At 32.5% G+C, this 22,812-nt stretch overlaps 1 protein-coding gene across 1 annotated transcript; it reads left to right on the plus strand.

The window, feature by feature from the left end:
* Nucleotides 1–5,143: 5,143 nt before the first annotated feature.
* On the plus strand, nt 5,144–20,864 carry LOC127737430 (uncharacterized). The gene is made up of 5 exons (XM_052248089.1): nt 5,144–5,288; nt 8,839–9,230; nt 12,907–13,428; nt 14,632–15,375; nt 20,062–20,864. Exons 2-5 carry the CDS (start codon nt 8,946–8,948, stop codon nt 20,842–20,844), a joined length of 2,334 nt encoding a protein of 777 aa, XP_052104049.1. The 5' UTR covers nt 5,144–5,288; nt 8,839–8,945; the 3' UTR covers nt 20,845–20,864.
* Nucleotides 20,865–22,812: the final 1,948 nt, after the last annotated feature.

A 22,812-nucleotide genomic window follows, 5' to 3' on the forward strand; every position in this document is an offset into this window, starting at 1 on the left:
CGGACTTCAGACACTTAACCATTGAAATCATGATCACGATCGATGATGTCTTACGAGTTTATATCAGTTTAAAATGTAATACTATCAATAACGATGAACCTTTATTTTTTGGTTCAAGAACTGACAAATATTGAAGTTTATATTTTCTCATTTACATCTGAATTAGCATTGTTTTCTTTACTGATGATATGAAACTTGTCCATTTTATAAAATCCCTTAAACGTAAAAGGTATCCATAGAGTGGAAAATATACTTGTTTAAAGCAAGAAAAATTACATGAGTTCAAAGAATTAACTGGTTTGTAGATGCAATGATAACGTCAATACAGCTTTTTTATTTCTATAAGTTTTTTAGACAATTGAAATTGATTTTATAAACGATGTCTTGTTGTGAAATGCGATATCTAATCTCTTTCATTTTAGACACAGATGGGATGTCTTTTTGGTTTTCTTTTCAGCAACATATGTTGACTTAATACCCTATATTTTATTGCTTTGTCCATTTTATATTTTCATACGCCTATTCGATCAATCTGAAAAAAGACAATGATATAGACATATATTTTTAAAGATATGTTTACACACCATTGGCTATATTTTCATAGAATGAAAATTCCATCGGGAACAATCTGGCTATACATTCATGATGCATCTGAGATATATTCAAGACTATAACATGTGCATTTTATTTAGATTTTAAAATTGCAGTACAAAAGGAATTGAAATCTTCTATTTGTTCCCTATTGCTTTATTTTTTATTTTATTTTTATGCATGTGTGAAAAGCAATCCTATAAATTAAGTAAAGTACTTGAATTGGAGAAATGCCATACAACACCAAAGTGAACCTTAAATTATTGTGTGTTTAAACAACAACAGACAACCAGAGGATACCATTGTCTATCAGAGATGTACCTATTAATGGTGTGGATGGGGGTTTACAGAAAAGAGAATGATGGGCAAAAAGTATAAAGAATAGAAAAATATGGCCTAAAAAATTAAAGAATACAGAAATAAAGGACCCCCGTCCGGAACCTCCTATGTCGATGTTGAAATTGAAATTAAAAAAAAAAAAACAGAACCTTTATTCTAATTCCAATGTATAACAAAAAAGAATTAATGCATTAGAGCTTCGAAAATGTACAAAATTAAAATAGAATACAATTCTGCTAATCCCATGAATGCTCATGGCGCATTAACGCCATTTCAAAACATAATGTCATACGAATGAAAATTCTGAAGCTGGAGGCTTTTCCGTTACGTTTACGCTCCTAATTCGGATAATATTGCATTAAAATTGATTATTGATGTAGGTTTTAATTATTTTTTATTCTATTGCATTATCCACACATTTATGATTTTCAGCAAATCAACATGGCGCCGGCTCACTCCCTAGTTTCGATATGTAAACTGTGGGTTTGGCGGTAAATAGCAGCCAACAAAAATAATGTAACGGTTGAAAATTATAAATTAAAAACAATTGAGGTAACTAAAGAAACAATTCGTGTAAGCCATAGATTTATTGGAAATTGTTAGCTGTATTAGACTAATTGCAATACCATCACTAGCACTAATCTCAACAGACACCAGAACAAGAAAACACAACACCAAACATTTCGGCAAATATTTACTACAAAAGAAAGTTATAAATGGTAATTCTTTCCTCACATAATAGTTCAGTGGAACATGCTACCACAAGTTGTTATAGCATGTCTACCAATTGAATCCTTAATTTTTTTATCATGTATATCATTGGTGGATCCAGGGGGTGGTGGTGGTTCTGGGGTGTGTGGACCCCCCCCCCCCCTTATTTTTGACGATCAATGCATTTGAATGGGGACATATAGTTGGACCCCCCGGCCCCCTGTATCCTGGGTTTGGACCCCCTTTTTAAAAATGGCTGGTTTCGCCCCTGTATATAGTCCAACCAAAGTAAATTATTGCATGAATTATCCAGATAAAAATGTTCTTGAACTTATTAATCAAATGGAAATTAGACAGGTCTTTGCTGAGTTTGACCAAAGAGTTGTTACAGTATAGTAAATACAACTTCTTGGTTTGGCCATAGGTCACGATAGACAGTCTTCGCCTTTTTGTGAACTGAAGTCAAGATTCTGTTCTAGGTATCTCCTGGAACCAATATATAAATTCATGTATTAGTCCTAGGTATTTCTCATGTCCGCACATCTTTGTTTGAAATATCACCGTTAGGTGTTCCAATAATAAAGGAGGATTTTAAAGAAAGACTTAAAACAGGCCGACAAACTATATATGCCTTGCTAGGTTCTGGTCTACATGCAAGAAAAGGAATGTCACCCATAGTGCTTAAAAAAGTATGGAAAACCTACGCTGTCCCACGTTATTTTTATGGGCTCGAGGTTCAAATATGCACAAAAAAGGATATATCTGAACTGGAAAAATTACAAAGGAAGATATTTAAACAATTCCAATGTCTACCAGAAAGAACAGCGTTCGCAGCAGTATATATACTAATAGGAGCTGAGCCCATTGAGTCGATTTTAGACAAAAACATGCTAGCACTATTTCTCTCAATCTCTCGCCTGGATGGCTCGATAGAACGTAAAATACTAGAAATTGTCGTATAAATAAAATTTGGCAAAAATATCAATTGCCAAAAGCAGAAGAAATTATGGAACATCCTCCATCAAAATATATGTGGAAAAAAACAATTGAAACATCAATAAATGAACAGTGGTCTTCAATTTGGACAATAGAATGTAACACAAAATCAACGCTTAAACATTTATCTCTTCAAAAAGATCCGGTCAATAATCCACATAACATTTGGAAATGTGTTAGAAATAACCAATATGACATAAAAAAAGGCAGAATTAAAATGTAAGCTAGTAACTGGTACCTACATGCTCCAAAGTACTAGGGCAAAATTTAATTAGTAAAAATACTATTTATCCAAATTGCAAGCTATGCAATGAATCTGAAGAAACCTTAATAAGTCTAACTGATGTTAGGCAGCGATATATGGATAAATTATTCAAAATGCTACGAGAAATAGAAAGGGGTGGTACAACAAATGTTATTAATAATGAACTATTACTCAAAATTATATTAGACTGCTCAGCACTAGACATAATGAGTAATCAGCCAATAGACAAGTTGCTAGATATAGAAAGGAAGACACAAGATCTATGCTACCATTTACACATGAAGCGTACACAACTTTTATGTGATATCAAGTGACATGAAAATATAACAGTATATTAATATAAAATTGAGAATGGAAATGGGGAATGTGTCAAAGAGACAACGACCCGACCATAGAGCAGACAACAGCCGAAGGCCACCAATGGGTCTTCAATGCAGCGAGAAACTCCCGCACCCGGAGGCGTCCTTCAGCTGGCCCCTAAACAAATATGTATACTAGTTCAGTGATAATGGACGTCATACTAAACTCCAAATTATACACAGGAAACTAAAATTAAAAATGATACAAGACTAACAAAGGCCAGAGGCTCCTGACTTGGGACAGGCGCAAAAATGCGGCGGGGTTAAACATGTTTTTTGAGATCTTAACCCTCCCCCTATACCTCTAGCCAATGTAGTAAAAACAAACGCACAACAGTACGCACAGTAAAACTCAGTATATGAGAAGTCCGAGTCCGATGTCAGAATAGGAAACAAAAGAAAATAAACAAAATGACAATAATACATAAATAACAACAGACTACTATAGTATATAGCAGTTACTGACATGCCAGCTCCAGACCTCAATTAAACTGATTGAAAGATTATGTCTTCATCATATGAATATCAGGCACAATCCCTCCTGTTAGGGGTTTAGTATTATACCGTCATAAAATATATGAGAAGAACATAACCCGTGTCATGCCAACAACTGGTTTTAGAATAAATGTGTTTATTTCCGATGACCCTATAAGTGAATCAATATTAAAGCCAAAATATGCAATCTTTAATGACCTGACAACAGTATCGTAACTATATCCCTTCTTAATAAGTCTGTTTAAAGGTTTTGTTAGCTTTTGAGGTGAATACTGACATTTTTGTGCTTTGTAAAGAATATTACCATAAAAGATTGGATGTGAAATACCCGAACGTATAAGATGTCTGCATGTTGAGTTATATTTACGAATGATGTCCTTGTACCGATGATAAAATTTAGTAAATGTTTTGACTAGTTTATGATATCGAAAACCCTGGTGTAATAATTTTTCAGTAATACATAAATTTCTCTCGCTAAAATCTAATACGTTGTTACATACACGAGCGAATCGTACAAGTTGAGATATATAAACACCATAAGATGGTGACAAGGGAACGTCACCATCTAAAAATGGATAATTAACGATAGGAAATGAAAAATCATCTCTTTTATCATAAATTTTTGTATTAAGCTTCCCGTTAATGATATAGATATCAAGATCGAGGAAGGGACAGTTGTCATTGTTAGTATTAGCTTTATTTAAAGTAAGTTCAACAGGATAAAGTTCTTTAGTATACATACTGAAGTCGTCATTATTGAGAGCCAATATATCATCCAAATATCTAAAAGTATTGTTAAATTTTTGTATCAGATGTTGTTTCGATGGGTCTTTGCTGATTTTAGTCATAAATTGTAACTCATAACAATACAAAAACAGGTCCGCAATAAGTGGTGCACAGTTAGTCCCCATTGGAATTCCGATAATATCAAATATAGTGATATTAAATATAGTCTGAACTGTCTGCATGGGATGCCAAGCTAACTGGTTCAGTTTATAAATATCAGCATACAAGATAATGCTATATAATTTTAACATTTGCCTTGGCAGTGCATTTACAATGTATCGACTAGAAATCATTAGGTTGTAAATTTTTGATTTATTCATATTGGTGAATCAAAGTGCCGTAATTTGTGATGTGTGCATTATATCTTTTAATATATCATCAAGTACATTTTAAACTTTTATTTTATTCACTTTAACTAGCTAATTTTATTTTTAAATTATATTTTTCATATCGTAAATATAAAAATATCCGCTTTTTCGGTTATGTATTTAAAATTTTAATACTCATTCGATAAGTGGAGTGCTCCGATAAAACGGAGGAATATACCAGAACAGAACAGAACTTGAAATGATAGTCATGTATAGTCGTGACTTTCCCTATAACAAATGTGTGCTTCATCTGAAAAATAATAATGCACAATTGTCTAACCTACATGTCTGTTTTATGTAAATTGAAAAGATCAACAATGGAATTCAGTACTTTGTTACATTCACAAACATGGACCACATTGACTCTTATTCAATAACGTAAAAAATATTCTTCTTCTACCATATTTTATAATAGTGAACATAACCGCCTTCAACATGACTAAGGAGGATAACTTACAACAAGAAACATATAAATATTAATCAAATCAAAAATAGGGGAAAATGAAAATTACAAATGTACAAATGGTTTGATGTGAATAGCTGAGTTAAATATTGATGTGTTAAGATTATAACAATGAAATATAAGGGATGCACTCCAATATAGAAAATAGCATCAACTTTTTGTTTAACCTAAAATGTATCATGCCTACATGTATGTCATATGTGTGTGGTGAAATCTTGGAGTTACAATATACTGCATGCAATCATCAAGAGGTGATGCCAAGTACTTTAATATAAAATAAAGAGATGTGGTATGATTGCCAATGAGACAAGTATCCAACAGAGCCCAAACAACTTGGATTTAAGCAATTATAGGTCATTGAATGGCCTTCAAGAATGAGAAAAACTCATACCGTATAGTCAGCTATGATTAAAGCCCTGACATCATCAGTGATATGACAAAATGTAGAACAATTTAAACAATAAAAAACAATGGCCTAATTCATGACAATGCAATAAACAGTTATAGCAGACAGCAACCAACAACAACCACTGAATTACAGGGTCCTGACTTGTGAAAGGCACATTCATAATGTGGTGGGGTCAGACATGTTAATAAGAGCTCAATCCTCCTCCTTACCTTGAACAATGGTCATTGGTGTAACAACACATCAAAGAACAAACTGCACATCATTTGGCCTCTGGTGGAGAGTAATGTCTCATTGGCAATCATACTATATCTCATCATTTTTATGTTTATCTTTTTCATAAAAGTTCAGATTTCTATGATGATATTCAGACAAATAATGCAGTTAAACTTAAATGATAAGTTTTCTATCTCTTCAATAATGTCATTGAAATATATATATGTTAGGTCATCTTTGTAAGTGTCATTGAAATATATATATGTTAGGTCATCTTTGTAAGTGTCATTGAAATATATATATGTTAGGTCATCTTTGTAAGTGTCATTGAAATATATATATGTTAGGTCATCTTTGTAAGTGTCATTGAAATACATATATGTTAGGTCATCTTTGTAAGTGTCATTGAAATGTATATATGTTAGGTCATCTTTGTAAGTTCTTGATTTTACAAATTTTCATTTTCATTTAAAGCAATGTCTGGCCTGCATTGGAATTTAATATAATATACATTTCTTTAGTTAATATACAATATTTATTTTAAGTTTATTTCTGTAGTACAAACAGTGAGTTTTGATGATTTCAGATAAAAAAAACTCATATTAAAAGGTATAGGAGATGAAAGTATCATGCTATTTTGAAAATTGCAATGAAAAGTACATAAAAAGACTTGTCGACAATTATAGAGCAAAACATTTTGATTTTTGAAACTATAAATGCATACAAATGTGATGCCATGCATTTTGCTGTAACTTGCAATACAACTTGAGTTCCAAAAAATATGTGGAAAGTTTAATGGTGTCTACCACCATCTTTCGTGGTAAAATAGCAGGAAATAATCAGTCTAGATCTTTAATAGAATATGCAATTTTGAAAGAGAATGCAATTCATTTGTTAGACTTTTCATCTTAGTGAAGAAAATTGTGTGTTTTAACGTATCATTATGACTGTTTTTACAATCACATTTGATTCAATTTTCCAACTTTAAGCAATATCATGAATATAATGGGAAATAATTCAAATTAACTACTGTGTTGATGAGGATACTGGATAATTAACTTTGATATACAGTTTGATTATTCAAGTTTTTAATACATATCAGTCGTAAATGAGAGTTAGCATCTCCCTAGGTTTATATCTTTAATTATAAGGATGAATGATACCTGAAATGTATATACACAGTACATTAGTAAAAGATTAGTTACAAATAATATAACATTTACAAATGTACTATAAATTTACCAATTTAGTTTTGTTGCAAGAAAACAAGTCCTTTGACCCCAATTTTTTCTTTACATTTTCTAAAAGCACAAGAGCTTTGTTTTCATATTTGATTTAAAATTCTTGTGTTTAGTTTTTGTCGAGCCTGCGACTTTTGTCGCAGAAAGCTTGACATAGGGATAGTGATCTGGCGTCAACGGCGGCGTTAACTAACTTTTTAAAAGCTTTATATTTTAGAAGGTGGAAAACCTGGATGCTTCATACTTTGTATATAGATGCCTTATGTTACGAAGTTTCTGTCTGTCACATGTCCATTGTCCTTGACCTCATTTTCATGGTTCAGTGACTACTTGGAAAAAAAGTTAAGATTTTTTGTAATACTAATTTCTCTCTTATTATGAGTAATAAGATAACTATATTTGGTATGTGCGTACCTTGCAAGGTCCTCATGCCCATCAGACAGTTTTCACTTGACCTCGACCTCATTTCATGCATCAGTGAACAAGGTTAAGTTTTGGTGGTCAAGTCCATATCTCGGATACTTTAAGCAATAGGTCTAGTATATTTGGTGTATGGAAAGATTGTAGGGTGTACATGTCCAACTGGCAGGTTTCATCTGACCTTGACCTCATTTTCATGGTTCAGTGGTTATAGTTAAGTTTTGTGTTTTGGTCTGTTTTTCTTATACTGTATGCAATAGGTCTACTATATTTGGTGTATGGAATGATTGTAAGGTGTACATGTCAAACTAGCAGGTGTCATCTGACCTTGACCTCATTTTCATGGTTCAGTGGTTATAGTTAAGTTTTTGAGTTTTGGTCTTTTTTTCTAATACTATATGCAATAGGTCAACTATATTTGGTGTATGGAAATATATTTTATGATGTACATGTCAGTCTCACAGGTTTTATTTGACCTTGACCTCATTTTCACGATTCATTGCTCAGTGTTAAGTTTTTGTGTTTTGGTCTGTTTTGCTTAAACTATAAGTAATAGGTCAACTATATTTGTTGTATGGAAGGATTGTAAGCTGTACATGTCTGCCTGGCATGGTTCATCTGACCTTGAACTCATTTTCATGGTTCATTGGTCAATGTTTAGTTTTCTTGGTTAAGTCTGTTTCTTATAAACTATTAAGCAATAGGTCAACTATATTTAGTGTATTGAATGATTGTAAGGTGTACATGTATTTCTCGTTTGATTTATATGACCTTGACCTCATTTTCTTGGATCATGTTAAGTTTATGTGATAGTTGTAGTAAAGCTTTATATTTAGGACTATCAACATAATATCAATGGTTAGTAAAGAAGGCGATACATTTCAGCGTGTGCACTCTTGTCTTTCTATTGAATAATTCACATGAATTGGGGTTTTCCATGTATATTCTACTGAAAAATCTGACGATTTAGCACAACCTATAGATTGTAAAATAACTCTTATGATCCATATTTTGTATTATAGTTTTGAAAAAGCATGATATAAACTACATTTTGGCAAAGTGTTAAAAAAATCTTTCATTTTTAAATAAGACCTCATGTACCTTAACTTATCAACACACGAAATTAATGCACCATTAGTAGAACTTTTATGTTTGATTTAATTCATTCTGTATATTTTTCAGTGAAGCTGTGTGAGTCATTGAAGTTGTAAAGTACAGATGGTTTCATATCCAGGAAACAAAGACCACTAAAAGACAGAAATTATTTTTGTTTGTAATTAGCAGACAAAATGTGGAGGACACATCACAATTTTTTTACTGTTCTTATGGTAGGCAGATATAGAAGCCATATAAGATTTGAAACAATTATAAGGAGTATTGCATCTGCATGCTTTACACAGACAAGCAATAGAGGTTTGACCTCACAGAGAATATGCACTACACAGGAAAACCCCAGTGGTTGTACCTCAAAGAAAGAAAGATATGTACCTGTCTATAAAACTATGCTGAAATGTCACATAAGAGAGATGAGTACTGAGCCAAGGAATTCTAAAATTGATTCTGTACTCCAAAAGGTATATTTATACAAAATATTTTTATGTTGAATTAAATGTAATATAAACAATTGTTCACTGAGTAAATCTAACCATAGCCTTTAGGAAACAAACTCCTTTCCTAGAAATTATATTTATATTTCATTTGATTTAAGACTAAGGAGAATTTATTGTTTTGTCAGTCAATATACTTTAATGAATACTGAATTCGTTTATGAAGGTAAAAATTTATTGCATGTTTAGCCAATCTTGCCAAAGTTTGCGCTACATGTATATCACGTCAGTTTGAAAAAAAAAATCAGTTTCTAAATTACTGTCAGTTGACCCAGCTACATTATTATTAATACTTACAATTGAAAGGTACTAAGTTGTTATAGTCTTGACAAGTTGTAAATTAATTAACCAGAAACCACCAAAGCAAAGATGTGTTAACAACATGAACAACACCAATGCAAGATCCACAAACAGCCTAGCAACAGTCACTGACTTCATTCTTGACTTTGGACTACATTGTATTATTATAGGATTAAACGCCTTTTTAAAGGAATTTATTGGTGTATAAACTTGACCAATTCACTCACAAACAAATAAAAGTCTTTTATGATATGTTTGTGAGTGACTTGGTACAGTTTATACACCAATAAATTCCTTTAAAAAGGCGTTTAATCCTTATAATTCTTTAAAATTGGAGATAAGGAATTTATTTTTCCACACTCGTAACCTCTATCACACGTAAATTGTATATTTGTGTCATTGAATTGCCTGGCGCATGAATATATTTGTTGGTTAACGCAAAAATATGTACTCCATGAAATTTGCAATCTGATAAAAAAAATAAACTACAAAAACTCTTATTATCATTCAAACGAATGTTTTGTGTTTATTATTTAATTTAACGATTAACTTGAAGTGAAAATAAATTTTGTTAACGTCGATCCGGATTGTGTCATTATCGCCGCCATCTTGTTTACATTGGTTACGAAAAGAAGTTCGGTCAACATCAAGAACAATTGCCGAAGTCCTCTCAACCAATCATATCAATGTATTCCCTAATATGCAAATCATATAAGAATTATATCATTTTAATCTCTTTGTATTTTGAACAACCTAGCAACAGTCACTGACCTCATTCTTGCCTTTGGACTATTATATCATTTTATTAAGTCTCCCAAACGAAGTTTGGGAAGACTAATTGGTTTTGCTCAGTTCTTATTATTATTATTATTATGTCACCCGATCGACAATGTCTGGTGACATATTGCTTTTCCTCTGTTTCTTTTTCTGTATTATTATTATTATTATTATACTTCCACCAAATTTTGTCCGGGAGTTTTCTCAAAGCCAATGGAACCAATCTAAATGCTTGTTCACTATAACAAGGAACTCCAGCTTATGCGTTGCAGTGGAACTTTGGCACTAAAAAATGGCTGCCGTTACCATGGAAACCGATAGATAGTGAACAAATAAAATTTTAGAGTTTGGTGAATTATTTGAGAATGCATAAACTTAAAATCATTAGATTTTAATACAATGAAGGTGTCCACTATATACTGGTTTTGGATGATTTTGGCAATCATTGGAACTACTATGTTGCCATGGAAACTACACCAAAAATTTCAAAAATATCAAAATGCTCCAAAATTAATGAAACTTCACAGTAACGATGAGCAACATTGGTAGATGTGAAATTCGGCTTTGGAATTTCCAAAATGTCTGCCTTTACCATGGAAACACTGCAAAAATGATCAAAATGCTCCAAAAACCTTAAAGTAGCATTTACTTTCTTAAAATGGTAGGTCAAATCCCATGAAACTTTGATGGTATGTTCCCTCCCATATACCAATGTGGCATCTGTCATTAAATTTTGGGAATGGTCTCTGTTACCATAGGAACCAGCAAAAATGTCAAAAATTCTCAAAATGCTTCAAACTTTATGAAACTTAATATGATTGTTAACTGGCAAGTCTAGATAAGTCTTATGACTTTGGAATTTCCAAAATGGCCACCGTTGCCATGGAAACTGCAAAAATGTAAAAAAAATTCAAAAAGCTTTGAACTTAATGAAACTCGATGTTATTGTTAATTGGCAAGTAAAGATGAGACTTTTGACTTTGAAATTTTCAAAATGGCTGCCGTTGTCATGGAAACGGCAAAAAAGTGAAAAATTTTGAAATGCTCTGAATGTACTGAAAATTTACAGAAAGATGTATAGCCATGCATACATGTGCATTCACTGTTAAAAAAATTTGAAATGGCTGCCGCTTAGTGTCAATGGGGGAAGGGTGACATCCGCTATTGCTTGCAATGGCAAATCTAGTTATTCTTCTTTTTCCTCTTACGTCGCTTTTAAATTTGAACTTGTCTGCACCCGTTCTCCAAAACCGCTTGTCAGATTAACTTAGGGTTTCACAATATGTTAGACTAACATTTCTAGTGGTGCAATCAGGGTTTTGTTTGTGCAATGGGGTTTATAAAGGGGTACTTTGAGGGGCAAAAAGAAAGGAGGGTTTTACTATAGAACCCTATGGGATTTTATTTTTTTAAATTTTCAAATGATTATAAATTGGAAACCGTTTGTGATAGACACAATCTTTTTAATTGAAAATGTTCTAAATGATAAAGCACATTAAATGAAATACAGGGTAAGTCCCCAGGGGTCAACCCCACCCCCTGCCATTTAAGAAAGTTCTAATATCTTGTAAGTGGTCAAGATCCCCACCCCTAAACCATATATATTCTGGTTTGTCATGCGAAGATGGTTTGAATGATATACAGTGTTAGTCCCAAGGGGTCATCCCGACCCCCTGCCATTTAAGAAAGTTCTAATATCTTGTAAGTGGCCAAGATCCCCACCCCTAAACCATATATATTCTGGTTTGTCATGCGAAGATGGTTTGAATGATATACAGTGTTAGTCCCAAGGGGTCACCCCGACCCCCTCCATTTGAGAAAGTTCTAATATCTTGTAAATGGTCAAGATCCCCACCCCTAAACCATATATATTCTGGTTTGTCATGATAAAGCACTTCAAATGAAATACAAGGTTAGTCCCCTGGGGTCACCCCCACCCCCTGCCATTTAAGAAAGTTCTAATATCTTGTAAGTGGTCAAGATCCCCACCCCTAAACCATATATATTCCGGTTTGTCATGCGAATATGGTTTGCATGATATACAGGGGTAGTCCCCAGGGGTCATCCCGACCCCCTGCCATTTGAGAAAGTTCTAATATCTTGTAAATGGTCGAGATTCCCACCCCTATACCATATATATTCCTGTTCGTCATGTCTCGAACACTTGAATGACATATAGGGTCAGTCCCCAGAGGTTCCCCCCCACCCCCAATGTTCTAGTATCTTGTAAATGGTTGAGATCCCCACCCCTAAACCATATATATTCTGGTATGTCATGCAAAGATGATTTGAATGATATACAGGGTTAGTCCCCAGGCATCATTAATGCAGATAACTTTACTGGACCAAACCAATTTTCACTGGACTTTGCCCAATGTCAAGCGACCCTGGGAATTACGAATTATGGGAGCTTCGTTTGGGAGACTTCGTAACAGCATCCTGTTACAATCATTTCTTGTTATCTTTGTATTTTAAACAACCTAGCAACAGTCACTGACTTCATTCTTGACTTTGACTATAATATCATTTTAATCTCTTTGTATTTTGAATGTTTACTTGTTTTCAGATAGTTGAAAGTCTGGAAATCAAAGGTGAAGAAGTGACTCCTACTAACTACGCAGAGTTAAGGAATAAACTGGTTCTGTTGGTGAATTATGGATGTGACATACATCTTATACCCAAGCATATTGACATTTTTGATTTATCTAGCTCCGAAATCCAAGAGCAGGGAGAAAGACTAAAGGCTGCAAATATGTCTAATTTAACACCTGATCTGTTTTTAACAAAGGATGAAACTATAGTAGTTTCAGGTACTAAGAAGCTTACATTGGGTAAAAAATCTTCTTCAAGAGACGAGATATTGAGGAAAAAACTGAAATGTACAACTCAAACTGAATGGCATCAAATTAAAAAGCACTTCCCGTATAAAAACACCTTTAATTGTACATTGATGCTCTTTGTTCAAGCTTGTGCTAAAGTTGACCTACTGTTGGAGTTCGGATTGAGTACAACGGAGATAAAAAACCATCCACAAGTTCTATCAAAGAAGATTACTTCTATTCAGCAGAGAATTGAGTGGATTAAAAAGGTTAGAACTATAATGATATAAAACAGGATTAGCCAGATAGTAATGGTTTTATTCGGGGTAAAACATTCAGGCTTTTAAACAGCCAGAAACTAAAGGTTGCATTTACAAAAACATACAAAAATATTAAGGCTAAATTAAGTTCACTAAGTGATTTGTGAACTTTTAATGAAATTTTAATTTAATATCTTTATTCACTTGCCTTATATTTGGCACTGTTTGCACAGTCTAGGCTAGACTACTTTTTGGCAACAGTAATAGCTGTGATACAAAATCATGTTATGTATATAGACTAAAATTATATAATTGACTTGACATAGTAAGATGTAATCATAAGGCTTAGAAACAGGGAAAATGTGAGGATCTGCAGAGCGTTTTCTCAATTTGGTGCCTAATCCTCATTTTTATTACGTCAAGTCAATATACTATTGTTGTGTTTAAACAGCAACCTAAAACAATTTTATAATATGAAAGGGCAAAGTCCATATTTTTGTATGGGACTCTCCACTGACTCCAGAAATCATTATGATCAAAAAGGAAAATAGGAGGTGCACAAATACATTATGTTATAAAGAATCTGTGAAAGATTGATTGAAATCCATTCACTAGTTTAGGCGGAGTTGCGGCTGGGGATGTTCACCCTCTATAATATGAAAGGGCAAAGTCCATGTTATGTATGAGAAACCCTAGAAAACATTTTGATTAAAAAATAAAATAGGAGATGCACAAGTATATTACATATTTTAAGAGTATGTGAAAGTCTCCTTGTAATTCATTCTTTGGATGAGTAGAAATTGGTCCTGATTAACGAACGGACAAACAGATTGACAGACATCCTGATCAATATATACCCAAACTTCATTAAGCAAGCTAGGTATTGTGAAATAATTTTAATTTTAATTATATAAAGATTCTGTGTGAGTCTTACATGGAACTCTAAATGTGTGTTATTTACATGTATTATTGATGGAGTTTCTCAATCATGAATTTCCTGTGTAGACTTGTTATAGTCTTTTTCTTGGCTTTTGTTGTTGTCTGCATTCTCTTTAACTGATTGTTTTTGTATCACCTATTTAGTGTCTTCTCCCCTATTTATATGTTTATATAACATGTTTAAATGCTCATAACTTCATTCAGAATGGGTCCTATCTCAGAAAATGACTCTTGTGTCTATCATAAGTTATCAGAATGATTTTTCTTTTACAGACTTGTCCATTTGTAAATAACAGAACCAGACTTGAGCTACTGAAGTATAATTATCGTCAGATGGAAATAATTAAGATGCAGCTTGATAGATATTCTTGTATTTGGTCAGGTTGTCAAACAAAACAGGAAGTTGTACATCAACTTCAGGAAATAGCCCAACACATACAGCAGACTAAAAACTCTGTTCAACAGATTCTTCAGGAAATAGAAAACATCGGCAATGTTGAGTTGAAAGAAGAACATATCCAGTTAGTATTGAAGGGAAAAAGACTTAAACAGCTGAAAGAAAAATTGATTTTTTTTCTACAACTTGGAATTTCTATTGAGGACATTGTTGAAAATATATTATGTGTAGTCCCAAAACTTAAAGATATCCAAAAAACTGTAAATAATACAAAAGAGAGTAATGTTCATGAAGCTGTGTTAATTCCACAGATAATGAAGAAGCAGAATTCACCTGCTTTGACGGAAGTTGACTCTGACATGCATGATTTATCACCAGTTCCCAAATTAAAAGACTCTTCAATAGTCAAATATGGAATTTCAGAGTTAAAAGATGTTCTGCCACTGGCAGATTTAGAAGAGTTACAAAATATTGTACCTGTGTCAAAGTGGAAGAGTAGTATTAAAATCATTCAGTTTTTACTGAGTGAAGGGTACAGTGTTAATGATATTAGATGCAATCCACAGATTTTACAAAGAAGTATGAAAATGCTTACAGGACGTTTGGATAAAGTCAGACAGGTATAAACTCATAATATTTAGATATTTGCAGTTACTTATGATTCTTTTCAAAGATGTAACCTAATATTGTCTTTAAGTAAATGAATTTCATTATTGATATACTAAGTTCCAAGTTTACCTCATAGGGATGTCTGAACATGCTATTTATTATACATAAAATGAGTTTTTAATGTTTTCCTCTATCCATTGAGTTTTTAACTTTTTGTCTGTAAATGAACGTGGCGTATGTTGACTAAGGTCGACTTTATCACAGTTCACATTGTGTTTTCATAATTATATACAATGTAGCCATGCTTGTAAACTTTAAAATATTTGCATACAAGTGAATTAGTAAGCAGTGAAAAGGTTTGGAAATTTTGACAGATAAAATTGTTTATGCATAAGCAGCATGACATACATGTACATTGCTGTTTTCAGTACAGTTTAGTTAACGTTGTATTCATTCATAACACGTCACACTATAGCTGAAATATTTTCATTGATTATTTAATAATATTAAGGTTTGTCCTTCAAACTTTGGTAAAACGTTAGATGCTATGACCTGAGGATCTGTAAATTATTGTCCCCTATCTGATACGTTGCAGAGGACATAGAAATACTGGGCGTCCATCTGTCTGTCCGTCCGTTTAATCTGTCCATCAAGTCTTGTTAACACTCTCACATGTACAGTTCTTGCCAGATTTTTATAAAACTTATATCATAGGTTTATATTAGCATTGTCTTCAACAAGTTTGAAAATCAGTGCAGATTAACAATTTTAAAAGAGTTATGCCCTTAGAAATATTAATTATATGGAAAATTGCATTGTTAGTGCTCTCATGTTTACAACTCTTGCCAGATTTTTATGAAACTTATATCATAGGTTTATATCAGTAATGTTTTGGACAAATTCGAAAATCAGTCAGTACCGATCAACAATTTTTAAAAGAGTTATGCCCTTGGATATCTTTAATATATGGGAAATTGCATTGTAAGCTATCTCACATGTACAATTTTTGCCAGATTTTAATCAAATTTATATCAAAGGTTTATATTAGCAATGTCTTGGACAATTTCTAAAATCAGTGCCAATCAATTATTTTTAAAAGAGTTGTGCTCCTTGGAAACATTAATTATATTGGAAATTGTATTGTATTTAATCACAAACCTTCATTTCTCTAAGATATTTATAAAAATTTTAAAGAACAAAAAAAGATTTTTTTTAGTTATTGCCCTTAGACAGATAAAATATGTGCAACGTGGGGACATTGGAACTCGGTTATTTTATTTGTTTATCAAATGTGTCATTCAATAGTTATTTGGTTTTTATCTTGCCTTGACAAAGTTAAAAAATGGAGACTTAAATGTGCTGTTTGAGGTGGTGTCTGCTGTGTTAACTATGAATTAGTTTATGATTAGGTCAGTTTCAGGGAAATTATTAGTAGTAGGTCAATGATATTCTGTATGTAGTTGTATTAGCATTAATATTTGCACATTTCTTTTCCATGGAGGTTATTTGGCGTCCCATCCTCATTCATGGTCTATTTACTTTGAAACTTTTCCTTAGTTTATATGCTAAAGTTTGTGATTAGGTGAGTTTAAGGGGAACCACTAGTGGAAGGTCAATGATGTTAGGTAGGCAGTTGTATATTGCATTTGCACATCTCAGATCTATGGTGATTATTTAGCTACGCTCCCTCAGTCATGGTCTTGTGACTTTGAAACTTTCGCATAGTTTACATGTTAAAATTTGTGATTAGGTAATATATATATCAGCCGATTATACTGTAAGGTTTTTTCTCATTGTTGAAGGCCGTACAGTTGCCATAATTGCTTACATCCACTTCATTTGAACTTTGATTGATAGTTGTCTCATTGGCAATCATACCACATGAAAAGTCAATGATATTTGGTATGCAGTTGTATTAACATTTGCATGTCTCATTTCCATGAAGATTGGCATCACCCTCATCATGGTTCATCATGGTTCATTGACTTTAAAACTTTGGCATAGTTTAGATGTTGGAAGTTTTTGTTTAGGTCAGTGTAAAGGGAATCGTTGTATTAGCAATTGGCATTTCTCATTTCCACTGGTTATTTGACCTTGCACCTTTATTCATGTTGCCTTGACTTTGAATGTTTTGCATAGTTTATATGTTCAAGTATTGTCATTTTAATTTCAACAAATGCATACAGTAATACTATCAAAATAGTTTCTGAATTTAGTTGTTCTAATCCTAGCTTATACTGTGAATGCATTGATACTCATGAAAACCAGTCATTTTGGAATGTCGAAAAATTTGTTTACATTGATTCTTGATTCTATGGTTGTAAAAAAATCTGCAAACAATACTATATAAAGTTTGTACTTTACTAAACACTTAAATTTTGTTTAACTTTCAACATGAAATTCGTGAAAATTAGACCATGAAATCAATGAAAATTAGACCATGAATTCTATGAAAATTTAGACTATGAAATCCATGGAAATTAGACCATGAAATCCACAAAAATTAAGACCATGAAATCCATAGAAATTAGACCATGAAATCCATGAAAATTAAGACCATAAAATCCATAGAAATTAGACCATGAAATCCATGAAAATTAGACCATGAAATTCATGAAAATTAGACAATTATATCCATGAAAATTAGGCCATAAAGTACATGGAAATTAGATCATGAAATCCATTAAAATTAGACCATGAAATCCATGGAAATTAGATTATGAAATCCATGGAAATTAGACCATGAAATCCATGAAAGTTATACCATCATGTTCATGAAAACTATACCATGAAATCCCTGAAAACTAGACCATGAAATCAATAGAAATTAGACCATGAAATCCATAGAAATTGGACTGAAATCCATGGAAATTAGACCATGAAATCTATGAAAATTATACCATCATGTCCATTAAAAAACTATACCATGAAATCCCTGAAAACTAGACCATGAAATCAATAGAAATTAGACCATGAAATCCATGGAAATTAGACCATTAAATCCATGAAAATTAGACCATAAAATTCATGAAAATTAAGACCATAAAATCCTTGAAAATTGGACTGAAATCCATGGGAATTAGATCATGAAATCTATCAAAATTAGACCATCATGTCCATGAATATTTGACCATGAAATCCTTGAAAACTAGACCATGAAATCCATAGATATTAGACCATGAAATCCATGGAAATCAGACCATTAAATCCATGAAAATTAGATCATGTAATTCATGAAAATTATGACGATGAAATACATGAAAATTATACCATGAAATCCTTGAAAATTGGACTGAAATCCATTGAAATTAGACCATGAAATTTATGAATACTAGACCATCATATCCATGAAAATTAGACCATGAAATCCTTGAAAACTAGACCATGAAATCCATAGTATTTAGACCATGAAATCCATGGAAATTAGACCATAAATTTTATGAAAATTAAGATGATGAAATACATGAAAATTAGACCATGAAATCCTTAAAAATTGGACTGAAATCCATGGGAATTAGATCATGAAATCTATCAAAATTAGACCATCATGTCCATGAAAATTAGACCATGAAATCCTTGAAAACTAGACCATGAAATCCATAGAAATTAGACCATGAAATCCATGGAAATCAGACCATTAAATCCATGAAAATTAGATCATGTAATTCGTGAAAATTATGACGATGAAATACATGAAAATTATACCATGAAATCCTTGAAAATTGGACTAAATCCATTGAAATTAGACCATGAAATTTATGAATACTAGACCATCATATCCATGAAAATTAGACCATGAAATCCTTGAAAACTAGACCATGAAATCCATAGTATTTAGACCATGAAATCCATGGAAATTAGACCATAAATTTTATGAAAATTAAGATGATGAAATACATGAAAATTAGACCATGAAATCCTTGAAAATTGGACTGAAATCCATGGGAATTAGATGATGAAATCTATCAAAATTAGACCATCATGTCCATGAAAATTAGACCATGAAATCCTTGAAAACTTGACCATGAAATCCATAGAAATTAGACCATGAAATCCATGGAAATCAGACCATTAAATCCATGAAAATTAGATCATGTAATTCATGAAAATTAAGACGATGAAATACATAAAAATTATACCATGAAATCCTTGAAAATTGGACTGAAATCCATTGAAATTAGACCATGAAACCTATGAAAACTAGACCATCATATCCATGAAAATTAGATAATGAAATCCTTGAAAACTAGACCATGAAATCCATAGAAATTAGACCATGAATTCCATGGAAATTAGACCATAAATTTATGAAAATTAAGATGATGAAATACATGAAAATTAGACCATGAAATCCTTGAAAATTGGACTGAAATCCATGGAAATTAGACCATGAAATCTATGAAAATTAGACCATCATATCCATGAAAATTAGACCATGAAATCCTTGAAAACTAGACCATGAAATCCATAGAAATTAGACCATGAAATCCATGGAGACCATTAAATCCATGGAAATTAGACCATGGAATCCATGATATTTAGACCATGAAATCCATGATAATTAGACCACAAATTTAATGAAAAATCAAGACCATGAAATCCATGAAAAGCAAACCATGAAATCCATGAAAATTTGACCATGAACTCTATTAGAATTAGTGAATCCACAACAGCTAATTTTTTATCAATATTTCCAGGTTAGTTTAGAAGTACAGCCATCTGTTGACCTATTGACAGTTAATCCTTATAGATTTAGGAGTTATCTAAAGGATTTAGAAAAATATAGAAGGTCCTTAGGAAAATCAACAACAAAAACTGAGAAACTAAGTCAATCATTGGACTTAAACAAATCTCAGACCATGATTTTGGATCCTATTCTTCATTTGAAATTAGACGATTTGAAAGCTAGAATAAACTATCTGGAAGAAATTGGAATAAGTAAAGACAGCATTGCAAATGATATATTTTGTCTAGGAATTCCTGTGTCACGGTTAAAAGAAGTAGTCAAAGAATTGAAAGAAGATGGAAACAAAAAAATAACATTAATGCAAATCACAGAGCATGCTGCTGGAGATTTAGAAACAGGGAATAAAAATAATGGAACAGCGTTCTTTATAAGAGATAAACTAGGGATGTTATCAATAGGTCAATGGGACAAGATTCAGATACAGTACTTAAATTGTTCTACTGTAGATGTAGAAAAAAATTTCAAGCTTTTAATTGAAAATGGATTTACAGCTGAGATAATGAAAACATGTCCGTACATTTTAGGACACTCCTGTGCAATATTAGAGGAATATCTGGGAAAAGTGGAACAAATGCAGGCATCAGACATGTATCAGGCCGTATTGAGAGACAAAGTTAAACTGCTGAATGTCTTACAGTATATGATAGAACAAGACCATAACTTTCAACCTGTTGTTAATGATAAAACACCGGTTACTAGGGAGGAAGCTGTAGAACTTTTGTACTTCAAATAATAAAAAAACCCTTACCAGAACTGTTGAATTATACTTTTATGATAAGGTCCAAGTCTCAGATACAATAAGTCATAATTCAACTATATTTGGTGTATATAATTATTGGTATGACCTGGACCTCATATTTTATGGTTCATTAGTCAACATTTAGTTTTTGTCTCGCCTGCGACGAAAGTGGCAGAAAACTAGACATATGGATTGTTTTCCTGGCAACCGCTGCAGGGTCAACAATTGTTAAGTTTTCTGCTTAAGGGCATATGATACAGATACAGGGGTGGTTATGACGTAGCTAATGTAAAATTTGATTTTTTTTGTGACTTCAAACAGTGGCATATTGGGGAAAAGATGCATTTTTCAACTGTTTTTTGTCGAGCTTGCGACTTCTGTCTCAGAAAGCTCGACATAGGGATAGAGATCCGGCGGCGGCGTTAACAAACTACTTAAAAACTTTATATTTAGAAGGTAGAAGACCTAGATGCTTCATACTTGGTATATAGATGCCTTATGTTATGAAGTTTCCCTCTGTCATATGGGTCAATATCTTTAATTGTTTTTCCATAGGCGGTAATGGTAACGTTTTTTCCTGTAGCTCAGTCCATATCGTAAACTTGGATATGTATGATAGCTCGTTTGGAAGCTGTGACATTTTCACATATGTGGTTAAATTTTAGGGGTACGAAGTGAGATTACTTTTTCCGTAAATTAGCATACCCCGAACATCCTTTCGTGATGCGGCTCCTCGTGGTAAAAAATCCCTTTTTTAACACAATAAGTTCTTTGAAAATTTAATACTTTGAACACATTTAATAGCTCCATAGTTTTTACACATTTATTCTATGTTCCACTACTTTCCTAATCACCACAAATGGTTAAGCTCAGTCATTTGTAAAAAATAGAAACATGTCCAATATCACTACACAGAGATTTTTTGTTTACACACAACTTTTGAGTTCCTCATTTCGAGGCGCATTAGGGATATTGACCCATATGACCATTGTCCTTTACCTCATTTTCATGGTTCAGTGACTACTTGAAAAAAAAGTTAACATTTTTTGTAATGTTAATTTCTCTCTTATTGTGAGTAATAGGATAACTATATTTAGTACATTCGTACCTTGCAAGGTCCTCATGCCTGTCAGACAGTTTTCATCTGACCTCGACCTCATTTCATGGATCAGTGAACAAGGTTAAGTTTTCGTGGTCAAGTCCTTATATCAGATATTATAAGCAATAGGTCTACTATATTTGGTATATGGAATGATTGTAAGGTGAACATGTCCAACTGGCAGGCGCCATCTGATCTTGACCTCATTTTCACGGCTCAGTGGTTATTGTTAAGATTTTGTGTTTTGGTCTATTTTTCTAATACTGTATGCAATAGGTCAGCTATATTTGGTGTATGGAAATATTTTATGATGTGCATGTCAGTCTAGCAGGTTTTATTTGACCATGACCTCATTTTCACGGTTCATTGCTCAATGTTAAGTTTTTTTATTTTTGTCTGTTTTTCTTAAACTATAAGCAATAGATCAACTATATTTGGTGTATGGAATGATTATATGCATGTCTTGCAGGTATCATCTGACCTTGACCTCATTTTCATGGTTCATTGGTCAATGTTTAGTTTTCATGGTTAAGTTTGTTTCTTGGATACTATAAGCAATAGGTCAACTATATTTGGTGTATGGAATGATTATAAGGTATACATGTATTATAGTTTGGTTTATCTGACCTTGACCTCATTTTCTTGGATCATGTTAAGTTTATGTGATACTTGTAGTAAAGCTTCATATTTAGGACTATCAACATAAAATCAATGGTCAGGAAAGCAGGCGAGACATTTCAGTGTGTGCACTCTTGTTATCATTCAGACTGATTTAACTTGGAAACGAGTTTATGGACCCTTCTTTTTTAAAATGACATTAGGTTTGACTACGTATGAAGATTATTTGTACCAATTTTAATAAA

The sequence above is a fragment of the Mytilus californianus genome, unplaced genomic scaffold (genome assembly GCF_021869535.1).
Source record: "Mytilus californianus isolate M0D057914Y unplaced genomic scaffold, xbMytCali1.0.p SCAF_4, whole genome shotgun sequence".
NCBI classification, from domain to species: domain Eukaryota; kingdom Metazoa; phylum Mollusca; class Bivalvia; order Mytilida; family Mytilidae; genus Mytilus; species Mytilus californianus.